This window comes from Phaseolus vulgaris, chromosome 4 (genome assembly GCF_000499845.2).
Source record: "Phaseolus vulgaris cultivar G19833 chromosome 4, P. vulgaris v2.0, whole genome shotgun sequence".
NCBI lineage: Eukaryota > Viridiplantae > Streptophyta > Magnoliopsida > Fabales > Fabaceae > Phaseolus > Phaseolus vulgaris.
Genome location: NC_023756.2, coordinates 2,101,827 through 2,122,514, shown reverse-complemented (window position 1 = coordinate 2,122,514; position 20,688 = coordinate 2,101,827). Strand labels below are relative to the sequence as shown.

The following is a 20,688-nucleotide window of genomic DNA, read 5'->3' as shown; positions in this document are numbered from 1 at the left end:
TTACCATGTACATAGTTGAACTAAACATTTAACTTCTCTTATCCTTTCTGAAAAATTTATAATTATAACATCAATAATTTTTATACATTATGTAATTGTTTTCTTTAACAACCCTAAACATGCATCTATGGTACATGCAAAATTTGCACTAACTTGAACTCCTAATATTGTTTGAGAAAAGTTGAAAATTGACACTTTTCATATCATGTTTGTTTAAATAGAATTTTCTTGTTTACAAATATTATTACCATTTTGTACCAAATTAAACACTTGTAAGAGATTTAATACTTATTATTTTCACTTAATTATTTGATTAGATGTGATTTTAGTGACGAAGGAGACTAAACATTGGTTCAGTGTTGTAAATTGATGAAAATAAGAGTCTCTATAGAGAAAGTATAAACCCTAAAAACGTTTAATCAAAATTTGTGTTGGTTGATTTCATAGTTTTTGTCATTCATTATTGATTATTGCAATAAATAAGAAGGAGGTTACGGTTTCGCAGTTGAAGATAGGAAAAAAAAGAAAAGAAAGTGAGAAAGAGATTTACGAGTTTACGATACAGATACGGTCCCATCCCTGTCTTTCCCTTTTCTCTTTCTCAACTTTCTCTCTCCTCCTTCTTTCTTTCTCTCTCCTCTTCTCTTTCGCTCCAATCTCACTTCCTTCTTTCGATCTCTTCCCAACAAAGATTTTCTACGGAATCGGAAGCACAATGGTTCAGACTCAAACCCCTAACTCGCTGCCGTGTCACTCAGCGCCGACTCTCCGATGATCATGGAGCTCTCCGATTCTACCGGCGGCGAACGCAACCTCAACGCGCCGCCGCCGCCGCAGCACAACAACCACCACCAGGACGCTCGCGCAGGTCTTGGAATCGACCTCAACGAGATCCCTTCGCCTTCCTCCTTGTTCGCTGAAACCCTACCGGACTCGGTCACTGTCGACGTTGTCCGCGCGTATCACGACAACCCCGGGCCGCCTCCGGGAGCCCCCGCCGCAGTCCCCAGCGGCGGCCTCGCTAATTGCGCTGCCTGCTCCAAGCCCTGCCCCGCCGCCGCCGGGAGCCACCACCACCTCGTCGTGTGCGACGGGTGCGAGCGCGGGTTCCATCTCGCTTGCGCCGGAATTCGCGGCGGAGGACGCCAGGCCGCGAGCCTCGAGGAGTGGGTCTGCGGGGAGTGCGTCGCCGCCGGAGTGAAGAGCAAGCGGTGGCCGTTGGGAGTGAAGCAGCTGCTCGATATGAATGCTCCGCCGCCGAGCGAAGCCGAAGGCGACGGCGTCGGCGACGGAGACTCGCAGGATTTGAGGTTCGGAAAAAAAAAACTGTTGAGCTCTCCTTCTCTTGTCATTGTTATGTACTGGGAAATGTATGTTTATTGTCTTGTGTTTTCAGCTAGCTGTGGCGTGAAGCTAAGCCCTTTTGGGAGGTTTTTCAGTGAGGTTGTTGGGAATGAGTTGGTTTGAAAGAAGGAAGAGGTTTTAAGTGTGGTGAGATCAATGTGGGTGGTTTAGCGTCTGGTTGTTGTGCTGAGAACGTGTGTTTCTCTTTTTCAGTTCTTGTGTTATTAGGTTTTTGAAACTTGGAGCGCGTGTTAGATTAGGAGTATCGTTTTTTATTTCTTTACAAAAAATGGTGACTTTTTTTGGGAAATTGAGGTATTTAGTTGGCTGGTAATATATGGTATATGGTAGAATACGTGACTGTGAGTAGTTAGTTATAAAATCACTTTTTTCTTTGAAGCTATATGCGAATGGGTTCCTTTTTCGTGTAAACCTCGGATAATTGTTTTAGTTTTTGTGATAAGTGGCAATGCACTTTGTTTATGGTATCAAAAAGAAGCAAAATCACGTTCTGCATGGGGAGAACAGGTGACCTGGGGGAATTGAACTGCCCACATTGTTAACAAGTGCGGCATTGTGTCTGGTGCTCGTGCCGGTGCCAGTTGAGCTATATATAACGTCTGTAATAGCTGCATTTTCAACTTTTCGCTTCCACAAATGATTTGATCTCTTTCAAGAACCTTTTCACTAAAACACTACCAAACAAATTTCTAAGCCCTCCTCCCCCTGAAGAAAGGAAATACCAATGTTGTTAAAGTCACTATTTAGATTGCAAGGTCTTAGAATCCTTCTGTTTTGTCTTGTACCCGAAATCACAAATAGGAAAGATCGTACTTGTTGGATCGAACACTGAACAATAGGTCACAAACTATAGCTGATAGTTAAAGCACAACTTCTTTTACTTAAGAGCATATCAGCTCAACCTACATGATTTAATTGTGACTTTACCCATCCAATCTCCGTCACAAACAATTAATGCATCTCTCAACAATCTCTTCCTAAAAAGTTGGGAATCAAACTCGTGACCTTAGCTTTGATACTAATAATTGGATCAAGTGCTTACCACTGAGTAAAATATTATGGCTGATAGTTTGGACCAACTAGCATACCAATCCAAGTACCATGATTCAATTGGAACTTGATCCACCTAGTCTCCGCCACAGGATGATTGAATGCACCTCACAAAATCTCTCCTTTAGCAATTATCCTATTGGATATCAAATTCGTGACCTTGACTCTGGTTTCCATAGTTAAATCAAATGCTTACCACTAGGTAAAATACTATAGTTGATAGTCAAGGTTAACAGTTGATATGCATCTCGTAATAGTGGTGAAACTGTGTAAGTTCTACATTCTTGAAATTGGAGATTTGTGGGTTTTACAATCCTGTTTGCATAAACCTGGAGTTAACTCATCATGTTCTCTAAATTGCAACATTTGCTTTCTGAAACAGACCCCATCTCCTTCATTTATGTTTTAGGGTTTTCGAAGTTTAGAAAATATCTGTGAAGTGAGTATAGCTTTTTCTGTCCTTGTAAAATGCTAACTTCTGTAAGATGTTTTGTGAAATTTTCGAGAATTGAGGTATGGTAGGTGGTAGAATATGCAAGTGTGAGAAGTTATATCGAAAATCACTTTCTTCTTTGATTTCATATGTATTTTTGGTGGATTCCTTTTTGGTAGTACACCTGGTTAGCTGTTCTTTAATTATTTTGATAAATAACAATGCTCATTATTTTTAGTATAAAAGATAATCAATTACCTACATAGCGCAAGGAGAATCGAACCCCTTCCTTTGTCACCAAATCACACTCGGGGCGGTGCCAGTTGAACTATTAGCTTTTGGATTATATGGTTTTCAACTTTTGGTTATAATTGCATAGTTGCCACCACAATTTCTGCTTTCTGTTTCCGAAAAATGTTTAGGGGCATCTAAATTAAAACACAACCAGACAAATTTCAATTATCCCCCAATCCCTACACTGTAATTTTGAATGTGGGAAATACGTTGATGAAATGCAGTTCTGCATTTCTTTTTTGCATCTTTGGTGTAATATTTGTTGGACAGTATGGTACAAATGTAATCAGAAAGAACTGTCATATGGTATTATTGTTCCTTTATTTCAAGTAAGATATTGTGGACATTTAATGATAAGATTAGTTTTGGTGACGGAAATGGAATTTAGTTCACAATTTTAATTCCAATTTTGTTTGAGATTAAAGTGGTGGTTTAGAGTAATAAATTCTGCGGTTTTGAGTAGTGTGATTGGGCTGTTATAGTAGTGTCGTGCCCCAGCACAGCCCCATGCTGTTTCTTTGAGGCATTGAGGAGAGTAGTTTAGTGTTGGAGTTGTTGTGTTGTAAATTGCAGCTGCCAGCTCAGCTACTATTCTTTCCACGTATGAAAACCCCTTTTCTGGCCCCTTGAACGATGTCGTTCGGTGCTGAATAAGAGGGCCAATAATTCCCCATTATATTTTACTAGAGCACAAACCCTATTTTGCTACTCTCCCCTTCCGAAGGCTTAAATAATAAACTATTCTCATATTCTCCTCTCTTCTATACTGACCTAGAGCTCTTTCCTTTGTTTCTGGACAAACCATTGCACTCTGGTGGAGTTTTTGGCCAATTATGGTGGAACTCTGGCATGCTGTTCTGTGGTCTCTATTCTGTTCAAATCTTTTGGAATCTGTTATGTTCATGTCAAAGAGGGGTCTAAGTTCTGTTCTATTTTTAGTACGACGATGTTTTGTTTTCTCTTTCTTTCATTGTTCTGTTTGGATGGGTACCTTATGTTCTCCTTTCTTGCTGTACATTTTTCTCTCAATTAATATTCCTTTCTTTTTATTAATGATTTTAATTCCCAGATGTGATATTGGCAATTTTTAGGGTGTTGGTTAAGATTTAGAAAGGGTTTGGGCTAGTTATTTTGTAATTCCATGGAATTTTGAAATGGAGGTATCATTTTATTTAGGGTTTCCTAACTTAAAAATTAGAATTAATCAGTCAAATTCTGATTCAAATTCTAGATGCTATACTGGCATTTAGGAGTTTTGCTTTCACACGGAAAATCTTAATACATGTTTTCATATAGTTTCTCCAAAACAGTACTAGTTCTTTGAAGTACCAGAATGACCATTGCAAAACACAGTTGTCAATAGTGTGATGTCAGAGTGGAGTGACCTTGGGCTGCAATGGGATTCAGATAGCTGAGTGATTTTCTATAGCTGACATTGTCACCACAATAGTGGTGCTGCCATTATATAGGCTTGAAAAACCCATTTTTACACTCCAAACAACATTGTTTAGTTTTTTTTTTTTGTTGAAATTGTAATTTTGCACATGCTTTCTTATGCATTTATGCTTCAGAAATGTAAACCCATCTTTCTTACCATTCCACAAAAGGTTACCCCTTACCCCTGTTTCTTCACACTTTAAAGGACTATTTTTCCTCATTTTTAAAAGCTGGTTTCATACTATTAAATTTTGGGTGTCATATACTGATGTTTATTTAAACACTTGATTACTGATATGTTTTTGGAAGCTTGCCTGATTAATTGAGAGTATATTGTTGTAATCTTTGTACTAGTTCCATTTATGTCTTTTGATTTATTGATGCAATATTTTATGCTTTCTGATCTTAGTTGTTTTATCTGGTTACTTTTTATGTTTATTTTTGGTTTTAGAAAGCACACTCTGGGTGATAATTATTTTGGTGCCAATCCATTTGTTGCCCCTGTGACGTATTCAAACTTTTACAATGGAAATGCTACTGGCTTCCAAAAGGCTTCTGGAGGTTTGACACATACTGATAGAGTGGGTTTTGAGGATATATTGAATCATACTCAATCAATTACTAGAAGATTTGAGGAGGTATGTACAGATTTCCCTCTTAGAATTCATAGTAGTAGTAACAATATGGCTATTATAATACCATGTCGAAGTCCAAATAAGATATTTTTGCAGGCTCTTAAAGATTTTATATCTGAACAACGTGGTGTACTAGAGGAAGGTTGGCGAGTGGAATTTAGACAATCAGTGAGCAGCACTGAACTATATGCCGTTTACTGTGCACCTGATGGAAAGATATTTGATTCTGTATATGAAGTAGCTTGTTATTTGGGGCTAATGTCTGGCTTCAACTCTGTTGAGTCTGAACTAAGAAATGAGAGGTCTCTTGCGTCTTTAAGTGGGTCTCTGTCTAGAAAAAAAAAGTCAACAAGATCTGCAGTGGTCAATGGTTTTGTGGAAAAACGGGGAACCATGATGAATAGTAATTGTAAGGATCCTTCCTCTGAAGGTTTAAATGTGGAATGTGCTACTACTAGGGGGAATATCCCAAAACCCTCTGAAAGTGGAAGAAAAGATGATGGACACTCCTGCCCTCCGCAATTTGAGGTCTAATTCATATTTCCTCATTTTTTTGTGAAGTTAGTTTCTTACTATCAGTTTCCCCCCAATATAAGTTAGAATTTAGAGGGGATTATTATAGTGAATCTGAAAATTTACTGTTTCTGCCTGATTTTTCTGTTTTTTTTATATTTCAGGATGAACTTCCTCTACAGTTCAATGACTTCTTTGTTCTTTCATTGGGGAAAGTTGATGTGAGACCATCATATCATGATGTTAATCTTATCTGTCCTGTAGGTTATAAATCTTGTTGGCATGACAAGATTACTGGTTCTCTCTTTACATGTGAAGTTTTGGAGGGTGGTGATTCTGGACCTATATTTAAGATCCGAAGGTGTTCCTGTTCAGAATTTCCTGTTCCAGTTGGGTCAACCATCCTTTCAATGTCAAAATTTTGTCAACTTGTGTCTCAAGCCAATGAAGGTGAGAGAAAAACTAATGCTAGTATGGATTTGGATGATGGTGAAAGTATCCAGATGATGCTTCAAGACCCTTGTGTACCAACTGAAAATGATGTCCTAAGCTGCTCTGCAAACTTCTCAATTAGGGATTCTCATTTATCGGATGTACTACGCCCTGGTTCAGTTCAAGATAATACTATAAATTCGTTAGCTGGTAACTTGGAGTTTAATGATGGAATTGGTGAAATTTTGGTGGAAGAGCGGTCATCATGCTCTGCATGGAGAGTTATTTCTCAGAAGTTAGTTAATGTTTGCAAGGATATCTGCAACCAGAAAGGAACTCTCAAGTTCTATTGTAACCATGCTAAGAATGAAACATGCTTACATCAATGGGATTTAGGGAACGCAAAACGTGATACATACTTTACTTCGGTGGATAAATTTTGCGGTTCCCTTGGTTCAGTTGGCATTCCAGATGTAATCTATGCAGACAGTGATCTGGAAGGTATCTCTGAGGCTTTGAGAAAATGGTTGGGGCAGGATAGGTTTGGATTGGATGTTGAATTTGTTCAAGAAGTATTGGAACAGCTTCCTAATGTTGAATCTCTGCAGTATGAACTTTTAAATAATAGAGATAACAGCTCGTCCTTGCCAACAGTAGGAAATGATTTCTTAGTGGTTGAATGGAGAGATGGATCAAAATATCAGGAAGAAGCACTTCAAGGTTTATACAGGAGGTCCAAAAAGGCAAGTTTGACTGAAAAAAGCTTTAAGGATGGTCGTCGTCCACCACTTGGGAAGCCTTTATGCTCTAGGGCTCCTGGCGAGCTCATTGGTGATATTTTTCAGGTATGCTTGTTTCATGGCATCAGTGAATCTGAAATGTTTTTTCTCAGCCTTTTACATTTTTTGGCTTTATTTTTATTTGCTAGGATATAGTCTTTACATTTTTTCTGCTTTTGTCTTCCAGGCTTGGGAGCTTTTAGAGCGATTTAACGAAGTTCTGGACCTGAAAGAACCATTGTCATTAGATGATCTTGAGAAGGAACTAATTAACCCTTGGTTTGATGGATTGGATTTTCTTGAGAAATCTGAGAGGGACATGGATGAAAGTCAAGTTTTGATTTCCCAAGGAACTGATGGTAATTGCAGATCATTATTGTCCCCAAGAGTTGAAACTGGTCCATCAGGTTCCATGGAAAGTTCTCATGCATTTATTCAAATGGAAACAGAAGCAATGAAAGAGGCCGCTCAAGTTAAGCTTGCATCTTTCACTTATGCCAGATGCTTTGGTGTAACTTTGACCAAGGCACATAATTCATTGCTGAGAGTGCTAATACGTGAATTGCTATCAAGGGTGGCTGTCCTGGTGGATCCAAATTCTGAACCCGGAGAAACACGAACAAGGCGGGGAAGAAGGAAAGATATGGATAGTGGTGTTTCTGCTAAACGAACCAAGCTCAACATGCTTCCTATTAATGAATTGACCTGGCCAGAATTAGCTCGTAGGTATATCTTGGCTTTTTTAACAATGGATGGCAACCTTGAGTCTGCAGAAATTACTGCCCGCGAAAGTGGTAAAGTATTTCGCTGCTTACGAGGTGATGGTGGTGTGCTGTGTGGTTCTCTTACCGGTGTGGCTGGGATGGAAGCAGATGCACAGGTGAGCATTGCTTTTGTCATTAATATAATGAATAAAGAGTTTTATCTTCGGTCTGGCTAATATTTAGATACTTCTTTCTTACCCATTTGCTTCACAGTGCTAGTATGTGGGACCCAGATATAATTTTATTTGGCATTCAGGCTAACTTTTAAGTTACAGGATTTCATGGTTTCAAAAACATGATAGTAGATTGCAAGACAATCACTTTAGGTGTAATAATTTCTAGAAGTTTTGCTGATTTGTGGTATTTTCTGCCCAGGCGATAGTCTTTTTTACCCGAGAACTTGATACTTTGGAGTGGGGTCTAATGACCACTTTCGATTTTATTCCCTTACTCAGCCTTTTCATGACATGTCTGGAAAATTTGTTTTTCTAGCTAATGACAATTCAGTTTTCTTTTTGAAGTATTTTTCTTATGTCATCATATCTTAAGATTTAATATTTTGCTGCTGGTTAATCTTTTCTAGACTGCAATTTAAGTTGTAAACCTGAAAAGAATGATAGAAATAACACTGACAAGTTTTTTTATTTGTCTCTCAGCTGCTTGCAGAGGCTACAAAGAAAATTTTTGGTTCTTTGAGCAGAGACAGTGATGTACTAACCATGGAAGAAGAGTCTGATGCAAAGGGTGCTTCTGAGAAGAAATTGGCAAATGATGGTAATGTTCCTGAATGGGCTCAAATGCTAGAACCTGTCAGAAAGCTACCAACAAATGTAGGCACTCGAATCAGGAAGTGTGTTTATGATGCTCTGGGTAAGGATCCGCCAGAATGGGCAAAGAAAAAACTGGAACATTCAATCAGTAAGGAAGTGTACAAGGGCAATGCTTCTGGACCAACAAAGGTGCTTCTCAGTGACAACTCTCTTTTAGTGTGTGTATATATTTTGGGGGTGCATAATGTGATATATAACATTGACATGGCCAAAACTATGGTAAAATCACTATTTTGGTTGCAATGATAAAACTGTTAGTAGGAAAGTTTCTTGACCATTAGATCAGATCTCTGACCAAAACTTTTTCATAGAATTCAATGGTCCAGGAACTGTCTTCTACTACTTGCACTGGTGTGATGGTTTCCCTTTTGCTTGATTAATTATTGTTGATATTTCTAGTTTTGTGGTGCATCATCATCTGTTTTAACAGGCAAGCCATCTTATAGTTTATAGTTTCCACTATACATGTGTAATGTAAAACTGTATATGTCTCAGTTTACCCCCTGTTAAATGTTACTTATTACAACATGCAAGAGAAACCCACACAGTATGATGACAAAACTAACATGTTATTCTCAATGTTACTGTGGTAGTTCATCTGGTTAAAATAAACTTTTATTCTTTTTGGTTAAGAAAACATGAATCATTAATTCAACATTATTCTTGTTTAAAAACAGAAAGCAGTTCTTTCAGTTTTGGCTGATGTTGCGGGTGAAGGACTGCAATCAAATCCCAGTAAAGGACAGAAAAGGAAGATTGTTATATCAATTTCTGACATCATGATGAAACGATGTCGCATTGTATTACGCCGTGCTGCTGCTGCAGATGATTCAAAGGTTTTTTGCAACTTGCTGGGAAGAAAATTGATTAATTCTTCAGATAATGATGATGAGGGGCTTCTTGGATCTCCAGCCATGGTGGCCCGCCCTCTAGACTTCCGCACTATTGACCTAAGATTAGCTGCTGGAGCTTATGGTGGATCTCATGAAGCTTTTCTTGAGGATGTTCGCGAGGTCAGTGTCTTATAAAACTCTGATTGCTTGACGAAGCAGTCTTTATTTTATTTTTACTTTAGATTACTACCACTACCCTGTAGACCCATTTTGTGTCTCTGTAAAGCTTGTTGCAAATACACTTTTATGCTTGCTTGTGCACCATTATAGTCTCTGGCTCAAGGGGCATCATGATTGGTGTCCTCATGATACTGGTCTCTAATATGTTTTCTAGTAGATGCAGAGTCATTCTTACAATGCTTATTTATGACTTGTGTGGAGGCACTAAACTGTTGATTTGATGGTGCAGCTGTGGAACAATGTTCGTGTTGTTTTTGGGGATCAACCTGATTTACTCGAACTGGCTGAAAAATTATCCCAAAACTTTGAATCACTATATAATGAGGAGGTTGGTAGCTTGTTTGTGTCTACATCAGTACATTTGCTCTTGTGCGTGCTTGTTAATCGAACATTTAAATTTCCTCATTGGGTACAGGTTGTCACCAATGTCCAAAAATTTATGGAGTATGCTAAACTGGAATGCTTAACTGCAGAAATGAGAAAGGAAGTTGATGATTTTATTGAGTCAATGAAAGAGACTCCAAAGGCCCCTTGGGATGAGGGAGTCTGTAAAGTATGTGGCATTGATAGGGACGATGATAGTGTTTTACTATGTGATACTTGTGATGCTGAGTATCATACATATTGCTTAAACCCTCCCCTTGCAAGGATTCCTGAGGGAAACTGGTACTGTCCTTCCTGTGTTGATGGTAAACATGCAACTCAAGATGTTACAGAACGTACACAGGTTATTGGCAAATGCCGAAGTAAAAAATTCCAGGGTGAAGTTAATTCTCTTTTCTTGGAATCCCTTACTCATTTATCAACTGTAATTGAAGAAAAAGAATACTGGGAGCACAGTTTGGGCGAGGTTTGTTGATGCAATCTACTTGCTACCTTTTGTTTACAATATAGCTAATTCATATGATCATTCTAGGTAGAATGACATAATTGTCTCATTTTTGAACTTCATATTTGTTGTATCTTCCTGGAAAGTGTTTTGTTGGTAATTGCATAGTGCTAGTATGTGCTTCCCATTCTGTTATGAACTGAAAAGGAGTCTTAATGAGGTTCTATCTTGTATTAACGATATCTTATCCTGAGTCATAGTTGCAAGATTTTCATTTGTTGATTTCTTTTGGCATTGCTCGTTTTATTGTACGTGTATAAAAGGTTTCCCATCAAAATATTGTTTTTACACTCCTTTTTCTGTTTTGAGCTCATTATCATAGTTCTTGAAGCATAAAATGCCCTGTGTGGTTAGCAACTTGAGTTATGATTGATAATGTATTTATGAAACTGTAGAACTCTTTTATGTGTTTGTGTTTGATTAGTTTTTATTTTAAATGGTTGCAGAGAACTTTCCTTCTTAAATTTTTATGTGATGAGTTGCTTAACTCTTCCATGATACGCCAGCACCTTGAGCAATGTTCAGAGTTGTCAGCTGAGTTACATCAGAAATTGCGTGCACATTCTGCAGAGTGGAAAAACCTGAAAACTAGAGAGGACATTTTATCTACAAAAGCAGCTAAAATTGATACTTTCTCATTAAATACTGCTGGAGAAGTTGGTCTTAGGGAAGGGGTTACTACTTTATTAACAAATACTGGTAAATGTCTGGTTCAGCCACATACTGCAGTTGACAATCCTAGTAATTTTGGGGTATTTGTTGATAGCCTGCCTTCAGAAGAGACCACCAAGGAGAAGTATAGGTTTGATAGTGTAGATAAAAGCATGTCCGTGACAAACTCAGATTCTGATAGCCAAAATATGAATTCCTTAGATGTAGAGGGACAATTTAGAAATGTCTCTGGTGCTGTGGAGTCTCAATCAACTGATAAATCCCCCAAATCTTTTCCATCACCAAATTTGTCTCAAGAAATAAATGGTTCTGGTGGAGCAGCTCATGCCCAGAGTAACCACCAGAAATGTGAGGGGAGGGACATATCTACACCTGTGACATGCCAGCAAGGTGGGGTGACAGTTGATGCTTCACATACTGCTTTGAATGAGTCCGAACCCTATCACCTTGAGCTCAACGCTATCAAGCGTGATATTTCAGTATTGCAGGACTCCATAACTAGTGTAGTATCACAGCTGTTGAGGCTCTCTGTTCGTCGGGAGTTTTTGGGCATTGATTCCATCGGTCGATTGTATTGGGCTTCAACTTTGCCTGGAGGACGTTCACGAATAGTTGTTGATGCAAGTGCTGCACTGCTGCATGGAAGAGGAATACCATTTAGCAGAGACTATGTGGAAAAGTTTTCTGTTCTGCAGCATTCTTCACTATCTGAGAAGGATTCCTCTCAGCTTAGAAATGCTTTGGCCAATAGTTCACCATGGATTGCTTATGAAACTGATGCTGAAATTGAAGAGCTCTTAGGTTGGCTGGATGATAGTGATCCTAAAGAAAGGGAACTGAAAGATTCCATTATGCAGGGGCCAAGATCAAGATTCCAAGAGTTCCTTAATGCGCAGACTGAAGAGCAGGTTGAGGACCGAGGACCTATTTCTATGCCTATAAATAGAGAGAAAACAGTATCTAGTTCTCTTGTTACAAAGGCGACATCCTTGCTGGAAAAGAAATATGGTCCCTTCTTCGAATGGGATATTGAGATGTCAAGGAAGCAAAATAAAAAGTCAAGAACAACTAATGATGAAAAGTTGTTTAGGTGTGAGTGCCTAGAACCCATATGGTTCGATAGGAGACACTGCACATATTGTCACAAAACTGTTTCAAGTGATGGTGAATTTGATGGACATAATGATGGCAAGTGTAATGCAGGTCTTCCGGTTGCAGAGAAGAATAGGAACAAAATTGGATCTTGTAAAGGAAAAGGAAACTTAAGATGTGATACCTCACGAGAGAAATTCAGAGCTGATGCGGAAACAGCTGGAACCAAAGTTGGTGGTTGTTCTAAGCTAAGCTCAAGATTGATTAAATTTTCAAATGAAGAATCCACATGCCCATTTAATTTTGAAGATATATGTTCCAAGTTTGAGACAAGTGAATCCAACAGGGAACTTGTCAAAGAAATAGGTCTTATTGGAACGGATGGTATCCCATCCTTTGTTCCTTCTGTATCTCCTCTTGTTAGTGAGTATACACGATTCTCAACTCCAAAGGATGATGCCATTATAGGTGTTTTGTCCAAACCAACGGAAACCCGTGGTTCTCAGGGAAACACTGATGGAGCTGGTGCATGTCTTGACCATAATTCAGGCATTTCTACTGGTAGGTTAGCTGCCAATGAAATCAATAAATCCAATAAATCATCCTCGGGAGAACAAAGAGATGGGAAATTCTCTTTTTGTGGTCCTGCTTCAGATATGGGAGTCGATGGCTGCTGTGTGGTTCCTTTGTCGTCATTGAAACCATTAGTTGGAAAGGTTTCTCACATTTTGAGGCAACTGAAGATTAATCTGCTTGATATGGATGCTGCACTCCCGGCATCTGCTCTGAGACCATCAAAGGCTGAGTCTGAGAGAAGACAGGCTTGGCGTGCATTTGTGAAATCTGCAGAGACTATATATGAGGTTTGTCTTATTTCTGCGGCTCTAGCACACAGTTCTCCATTAACAGGCATTGCCAACTCCACATGTTTCTCATTCTTTGTTTCTGTACTGCAACTTACTTTACCGAGATGCTTTTTTATTCTTGAAAACAATTTGTGGACTTAATAATGCCACTTTGCTCTAACTGCGATATCAGTGAAAAACAGCTGTTTAATGTAAATGAATTTCGTGAACATCTTTTATACTATATTTCTCTTTCAAGTGGTTAGTGATCATGTGAATTTATGTTTGTTAATTGAGGTTCCTTCCTTTTTTTCAGATGATTCAGGCGACATTTACCCTGGAAGATATGATTAAGACGGAGTACTTGAGGAATGACTGGTGGTACTGGTCATCATTTTCAGCTGCTGCCAAAACTTCTACTTTGCCTTCCCTTGCCCTTCGCTTATACTCTCTTGATTTAGCCATTATATACGAGAAAACGCCCAATTCAACTTTTACTGACAGCTCTGAACCTTCTGGCACAGCAGAAACGAGACCACCAATGAATGTGGATACAGAGAAATCCAAAGGAAATCGGAAGTCAAACAGGAAAAGGAAGGAATCAGATGGTTGATCTTATACTTGTATTTCAGAAAATCAGATATCTGGTCAGTCTTCTGTGGTGTGATGTGATCATCCACCGGTATGACTGGTTCATTGGGCAAACCTAAGACTATAAAATGGGGTAGCCACAGCTGCTGGTGTCTCTTGCCTGCTTGTACATATAGGTAAAGCTGACCTGCTAACTCGGATGCCTGGTTTTTGGCTAAGCAGAATTTGTAGCATTATCTGCTTTCAGTGAGGGCACCAGTATGAGGGAATTGTAAGGATGCGTCCAATTTTGAAATTATATTTCTCTGCAGATGTCCGGTTGGCTGCTCCATAGCGAGAAGAACCAATTTTCATTTTTCTAGCAGAGTCTGATCCATATATGTATACAAATGGAATTATTGTAAAGGAATAGGAGGAAAGTAGTAAAAAGGAAAAGGATGGGAAAGAAGTCAGAAAATGTTAAGTTGAGCAGTTGTAGGCAATATTTCATTCTTTATACTTTTTCTCTCACCCCACCCCACCAAAGGTCCTGCACACGCATGCCCTTGATTTTGTTCCTGGGCATCTGCAGATGTGTTAGAATGCAGGGGAAATTATTGGAATCAAAGCTTTTTTTCCATCTGCTTTGTGCTTGCGTCGTGCGTGATCTCCTTGATTTTTTTATTTGCTTAATTCCCATAATTTTCTAGTCATGTCTTGGGGTTAATGTATATATATACACTAATATTTGACCCCTCCTTCACTGTTTTAGCATCAAAATTAAGTATTAAATCGTTATAGCATTGCCGTGGGATGTCTGGTTGTTAATGATTTGTGGTAGTATTACGTCATGTGCATTGCACGTGCCGAGGTAGCACTAGCATGGATTTTTCTATCTATATCCCTCAATTACTTGTGACATCTTCCATGTATTCTGATTCACATTTCAGAAACAGAAAGTCCATTCCCTCATTAGGGAGGTGTCAATGACAATTGTGGGGTGGAGGAAGCTGGATCCCACTTGCATAACGTGGTTACTGTGTCCGTTATACCAAATTATGGATACCAACTTGGGTGTGTTGGTGAGGTAAATTGAGTGATTTCTGATAATCATTGTTTGCTTGATGGTGATCTTTAGATCAGTTTGAGTTCTTGTTAATCATGATATTTCTTTGTAATTAAGTAATATGTATTTATTGTTACTTTCTGCAAATTTAGTGCTGGAAGCCTCCATTGTATCTTCCAAAAATTCATAGTGACTAGTGAGAAATTGAAGTTGATCCATGTAGTTTTTTTAGTTAATTCCAAGTCTCCAGTCTCAACCAGAAGATTTGACTCTGGATGGTGTTTGATTAGATTGTGTTTTTTTATTTATAAAAGATTTTTGTTAAAAAAATCTCATCCATACCTCGCTACCTTTTTGAACACTTTGTTGTCTATGCTTTGAACACATGAAGTTGATGATAATATTAGTAAATATACACATTGCTTATCATGATTAGGGTGTGAAAATAATATTATTATATGAAAAGTGGACAGTGTGTGTGCTTTGCCACTTTTTGTGGACGTGGTTCTGGATTATCTTATCCAAATGGTTTTCAAAAATTGAGGATTCAGGAGGGTAAAAAGAAGGACAACTTACAATCTATGGACTTACTAATTAACTATGTTTTAATACTTGAACATGAAATAATCTTACTGTAGTTTGGAAGTACAACCATTAACCAACATTTGACACCATTGACCAAATTACTACTAGACTTTATTTATTAAACTTGGCTTGAGGACACTCCAACTCCTAGAGGTCCAAGCCACCTGGGCGTTTACCTTTTCTTCCTTGCCCACACCATACATCTAATTATTCAATATTATTATTACCTTCTCTTAATTATGCATCTAATTTCATATGACTGCTGCTGCTGCATTATCATTTATTCAACATAATACATATTGGTCCACCAAACCAATGCCTCTCCTTCCTCATGGTTTTGGTTCTCAGTTTCAGATACCACAAACACATCCATGTAACTCCTCCCATCATCACTCCCATCCTCCTCCTCTGACTGAATTCTTTCAACAGGGCCCACACATCCACCAGGGTTGTCGGCTGGTAAGTATGAATCAACACTGTCAACGACCAGCTGTGGACTACCCTCATCCACCACTGCACTTCCAACAGACCCACTGCTCTGGTGGTCCTCCACCCTTGTGCTGAAAATTGTAGCTATATCTTCTACTGGAAGTGGATCAACTTTCTTGTCATAGAATGGTTCCTCAGGAACCTCTTTAGCTTGATCTTGAAGCTTCTCATTTAAGGATACCACCTGCGGAATAGTCAACATATCATTAAGATATTCAATCGACCACACTTAAAAAAAAATCCACTTGTTAATTAGTTTATGGCCTAGCTTGCATACTCCTTTTTTTCTTAAAGTTCATCAGTCCCTTTCACAAAAGGGGGTCTTAAAGCATATTTTGAGAAATATATAAAGGTATATTCGCATAGTTACTTTGAAAGTGGCTTCTTTGCAAACGAGGTGGGGTTCAGAACAGATGCTACTCTTGGTAGTTTGTGATTATTATAGTGTCGAATCTCATGTGTAGGGCCCTTTCTGGATAGCTACCAATCATCTTCTATGTTAAGTGTCGACTTGTTTCCCTATGCTATACTCTTATGGACTTCTGATTGTGAAGGCACTAATTCTATCCTATACACCCCCCACAACTGTTGACAGACAATTTATATTCTATTCTACTCTATTCACCCAATATTTCATCACACATCCACCATAGCTGTAAGTAACCACTGCATCATTCACCACTTCTCAAATTGCATACATGAGCAACTAAATCTAAATGGAAAAAAAAAATCTCAAAAACCCTGTTGCCTAGATCCAATGATTTTACCACTTTTCCAATATTTTATAAATGTATAAATGTACCTCAGATTTGAGTTTCTCATTATCCTTCATAAGTGAATCATAGGATGAAAGTAGGGTATCGTATGAGGACTTGAGAACATCAAAATCCCTTTCAAGCTGTTTGGTCTTCCATCGAGCCCTGCGGTTCTGAAACCACACAGCCACCTGCCTTGGTTGCAATCCCAGCATCTTGGCCAACTGGGTCTTCCTCTCAGGCTCCAGTTTGTTCTCTTCCTCAAAGCTCTTCTCCAACAGATGGACCTAACCATCAATCACACAAGAGTGTCACAACATTATAATATTGATGGCAAACTATCACAGGAATCTTTGGATGCAACAATATATATTAATCTAAAAAACCAAGCAACTAAAAGCCTAAAACATTATCTCTCTCATCAGATCCATCAGTAAATTAATAACACCACCAAGCATTCAACTCAAGGAAAGTTGTCTTGATTTACTACTAATAATCAGAAATGGTTTCAAAATCAATCACTTTATAGCTTCAAAATGGAATTTCTCTTTAAAGCCAACCACCTTTTTATTTAGAAGCCAAACTCAAAATAATTCATTCATATTTCAAGCTATTCATTACAACAACTGTTTTCAATTTCAAATAGGTGATCAAAACAACAACAACAAATAGCAGTTCATTCAAATTTGAAGCCACCGGCCAACCTGTTCAGAACTGAGGCGATGCTTCTTCTCCGGCATCTGTTTCTCATAATACTCCTCATCATACAGTTCATCTGGTGAGGTGAAGAAAGGTCGCCTCTTTGAGGCTTCCTCCAAGCTCATCATCGATCTCCCTGCTTCCATTTCAATCCCAAAACCAAAACCAAAACCCCATCAATTAACTCTCTTTCATGTCTCAAGACACCACCCATGCCACAACATAATAATCCAGACACACAGTAAAAATTTAAATTTAAATTCTTTATCTGTCACTCTCACACCCCAATTTTGATACACAATCAAGTTGCTTCATTTATCACAAACCCAAATCCAACCATGCCTTTTTTAAGCTTTAGTTTTTCTTTAACCAGAACCATCTTTCTGTTCCTAACTCCCCAGCAACCAAACACATCAATTTTAGAAGCACAAAACTTGGAGGCGGTTTCTTTAGATGGTTTTTTTAATACTTTTCTTCAATCAAAGTTAAAGTCTCACCCTGATAATAATTTATGCAATGATGATTTATACTAAAAACCAACATAAACTATGGAGGTAAAAAGTTCAATTGCTTTGAAAATCTCCTTAATAATGAGCCATATTGAAGGTCAACATAAATTGATGAGGCAAAATTCCATTTTTGAAGGAAGAACAACACCAAAGTACTTGTGAAAAAGTAAGCCATAACAAACAAAAACTACTCCACAACATACCATTCAAATCCAAATTTTCAATACACAAAAGGGTATCAACAGAAAACTAAGAAGACCAAATCAAGAGCAAGGAGAGAAAGAAAATGACCTCGGAAAGCAAGTTCAGTGTTACCGAGGAAGAGCATGTTGGTGTTCCCGCGAGAAGCACAGGCATCAAAGAAAAGCCGTCCAGACTCCATGGCACTTCAGTCACTCACCACCGCCGGAGACAATTTCCAGTGAGAGAAAGAGATTAGTACTTAAAAGTGTGTGTTGTTTTGTGTGTTTGTGTTTGTTCTTTGCGTTTACTCTGTTTTACTAGAATCTTGTTTGAGAATTTTTATAAGGGTCGTTGTTGTTGTTGAGTTTTTGCTTTTGTGTGGGAATTATTAGAAGATCATAAGCTTATGACGGAAGAAGCTTGTGGTCCAAAGCAACCTCGCCGGAGTCTCCAACGGGCATATGCAAGATCCCATCATACACCGCCAGATCCTACCCACCACCCGAGTTCGTCCTTTTCCGGCCTCAGTTTCGGCTCCACCAAAAACCACCGCCGCAAAGACCTTCGTCGGAGTCACCGGAGAAATATTTTCCGGCGAACCTCTGTTTCGTGTTTCTGTGTATCGTCAACGCACTGTGTTTGTGAGTGTCTTCTGCGACTAAAGTTGTTCGAACCATGGCCACTGCACTTTATAGTGCTTTCTTCCTTGTTAAAAGACCAAATTGCCCTTTATTACGGTTTTTCTTACCCATGTTCATTTTTTTTTCTTATTTTTCTTATGAAACTAGATATCTCAATTAACAATTATTTTTTACTGTATAAAAAAATATTATTAAAAAATTAACAATTATTTGTGACTACATCAAAAAAATATTATTAAAAAAATATATATTCAAAATGCAATTATATATTTTCACAGTTTATTTACTTTTCTTCAATCTTGTTTATTTTCTGAAAAGAAAAACATGTCAATGTTTTTTAAAAATACGTGCAAACTTTTTTACACCTCTTCAATTGATTTAAAATTGTTATAAGTTTAACTAATTCTGTATTCAAAATGCAATTATATATAGTTCAAACATTTTACATGAACAAATAATTGTGTGTGACAATTGGTTTATAATAGAGCCAAAATTAAGCAATCCACTTGATAAATTATTTGATTCTCCCAATTGAATTCTAAATAGATATGATAAGGTGATGGAAAATCATAAAGTTTTTTTTTTACATTTAATATTTTTTGAACTAAAAATAAAAGGGAATACATATATAAATAAGTATAATATCTATTAATCGCGAGTATTCAATTTTAAAAATTAATTTATGGCCTGTAATTCATGAAAGAACGTTAACATGTTGAGAATCTTATATTAAATTATAATTGAAAAAATAAATATTTTTTTATTAAAAATTAAACTCCACATGATTTAAAATTATAGGATGAAGCAATATCTTTTTTTCTTACCATCTTTCATCTTTAAGATGTTAGTCGCAAGGTAACTTTTTGTGCATTTTATGACCATGAAAAGAGAAGAGAATAGCTTGGTTTAGCAAGAACCATGCTCCAATTTCTCAACAAAATATGAAGTTGAACATCAAATATTTGAGTTCCATGTGGAAATCATGGTTGCACTGAAATTTTAAATGGCTTTCTTAGGCCATGTTTAAGATCCCAAAAGCATCATCACTTGAAAACTCAAAAAGCCAGAATATCAAACCTACTTTTGTCATGTCACAAAAGTTTGTATCAAATGAACAGAAAAAAAAAGTCATTACATTTCTTTTGGTGCCTTTAAGAATTACCAACTTAGTGCATTGCTTTCAATTGTATGAATTTTTGTTTCCAAATTCAAGTTAGTGAACCGAATGAAGAATAACATGTATATAAAACTCAAAAAACCTCATTAAAAATAGTTAGTTAATTTTGTGGACAAAATTAATTATAATGGAACCTTTTATTACATCATGGTAAATGTTGAAGATCCCACATTGACTAGAGATTATGACATTTCATCGTATAAAAGTGGGTGCAACCCTCATCCCATGAGCAGGTTTTATGGGGTTGAGTTCGGCTTAAAATTCACTTCTTAACATGGTATTAGAGTCATTTCGAGTCTATCCTAGCGAATATTTGTTGGGTTTATCAGGCCACCCCTCATCGGACCGTTATCGGACCACCCATAACATATATCTCCACGCACAAGTTGGTAGTCTCGGCGTGAGGGGGTGTGTTGGAGATTCCACATCGACTAGAGATTAAGACATTTCATCGTATACCCTCACCCCATGAATCGGTTTTATGGGGTTGAGTTAGGCTTAAAAGCCCACTTCTTAACAGTAAAAGAGAAAAAAAATCATAATTTAGTCTAAAAAATGGTGGAAAAAACATTACCCTTTTTGAAGAAGAAACCGTTGTTTATTTTCCTTTTGTGTGTTTTGGTTTATGAATTTTTGGCATAGAAAGAAATGGTTGTGATAAAAAAAGATCTAGGAGTTATAGTTTTGTACATGAATGAAATGAAAATGGGTTAGGAAGTGGAATGAAAATGGTTGGGCACATGGTTGTGTTTGTTGTTGAAATTTGGAAATTCCCCTTTGGTCTGAACAGAGCCAACATCTCCAACGCATCATAAACAGTGTCTGTAATTAAACTATGAATGGAAGATCCAACTACACACTTCAAACCCAAGTGCTTTCCGTTGTCATTCACATGGTGGGGGCTTCTTCAA

At 37.7% G+C, this 20,688-nt stretch overlaps 2 protein-coding genes across 3 annotated transcripts; one reads left to right on the top strand and one right to left on the bottom strand.

Moving 5' to 3' along the window:
- Nucleotides 1–507: 507 nt before the first annotated feature.
- LOC137836787 (methyl-CpG-binding domain-containing protein 9) lies at nucleotides 508–14,313 on the top strand. Of its 2 annotated transcripts, XM_068645521.1 has the most exons (11): nucleotides 508–1,310; nucleotides 5,031–5,217; nucleotides 5,311–5,742; nucleotides 5,892–7,004; nucleotides 7,126–7,818; nucleotides 8,359–8,661; nucleotides 9,210–9,545; nucleotides 9,835–9,933; nucleotides 10,021–10,455; nucleotides 10,941–13,121; nucleotides 13,420–14,313. In XM_068645521.1, the coding sequence occupies exons 1-11, from the start codon at nucleotides 772–774 to the stop codon at nucleotides 13,714–13,716; spliced, it is 6,615 nt and encodes a 2,204-aa protein (XP_068501622.1). In that variant the 5' UTR covers nucleotides 508–771; the 3' UTR covers nucleotides 13,717–14,313. The 2 variants fall into 2 exon arrangements, with proteins under 2 accessions (XP_068501622.1, XP_068501621.1); XM_068645520.1 differs by having other exon boundaries at nucleotides 514–1,310; nucleotides 5,031–5,742.
- A 1,006-nt stretch (nucleotides 14,314–15,319) lies between these two features.
- On the bottom strand, nucleotides 15,320–18,625 carry LOC137836788 (homeobox-leucine zipper protein HAT5). Its single transcript, XM_068645522.1, has 4 exons — nucleotides 18,068–18,625; nucleotides 17,273–17,403; nucleotides 16,616–16,855; nucleotides 15,320–15,997 (listed from the first exon to the last, which is right to left on the bottom strand). Exons 1-4 carry the CDS (start codon nucleotides 18,156–18,158, stop codon nucleotides 15,605–15,607), a joined length of 855 nt encoding a protein of 284 aa, XP_068501623.1. The 5' UTR covers nucleotides 18,159–18,625; the 3' UTR covers nucleotides 15,320–15,604.
- Between the last annotated feature and the right edge of the window lie 2,063 nt (nucleotides 18,626–20,688).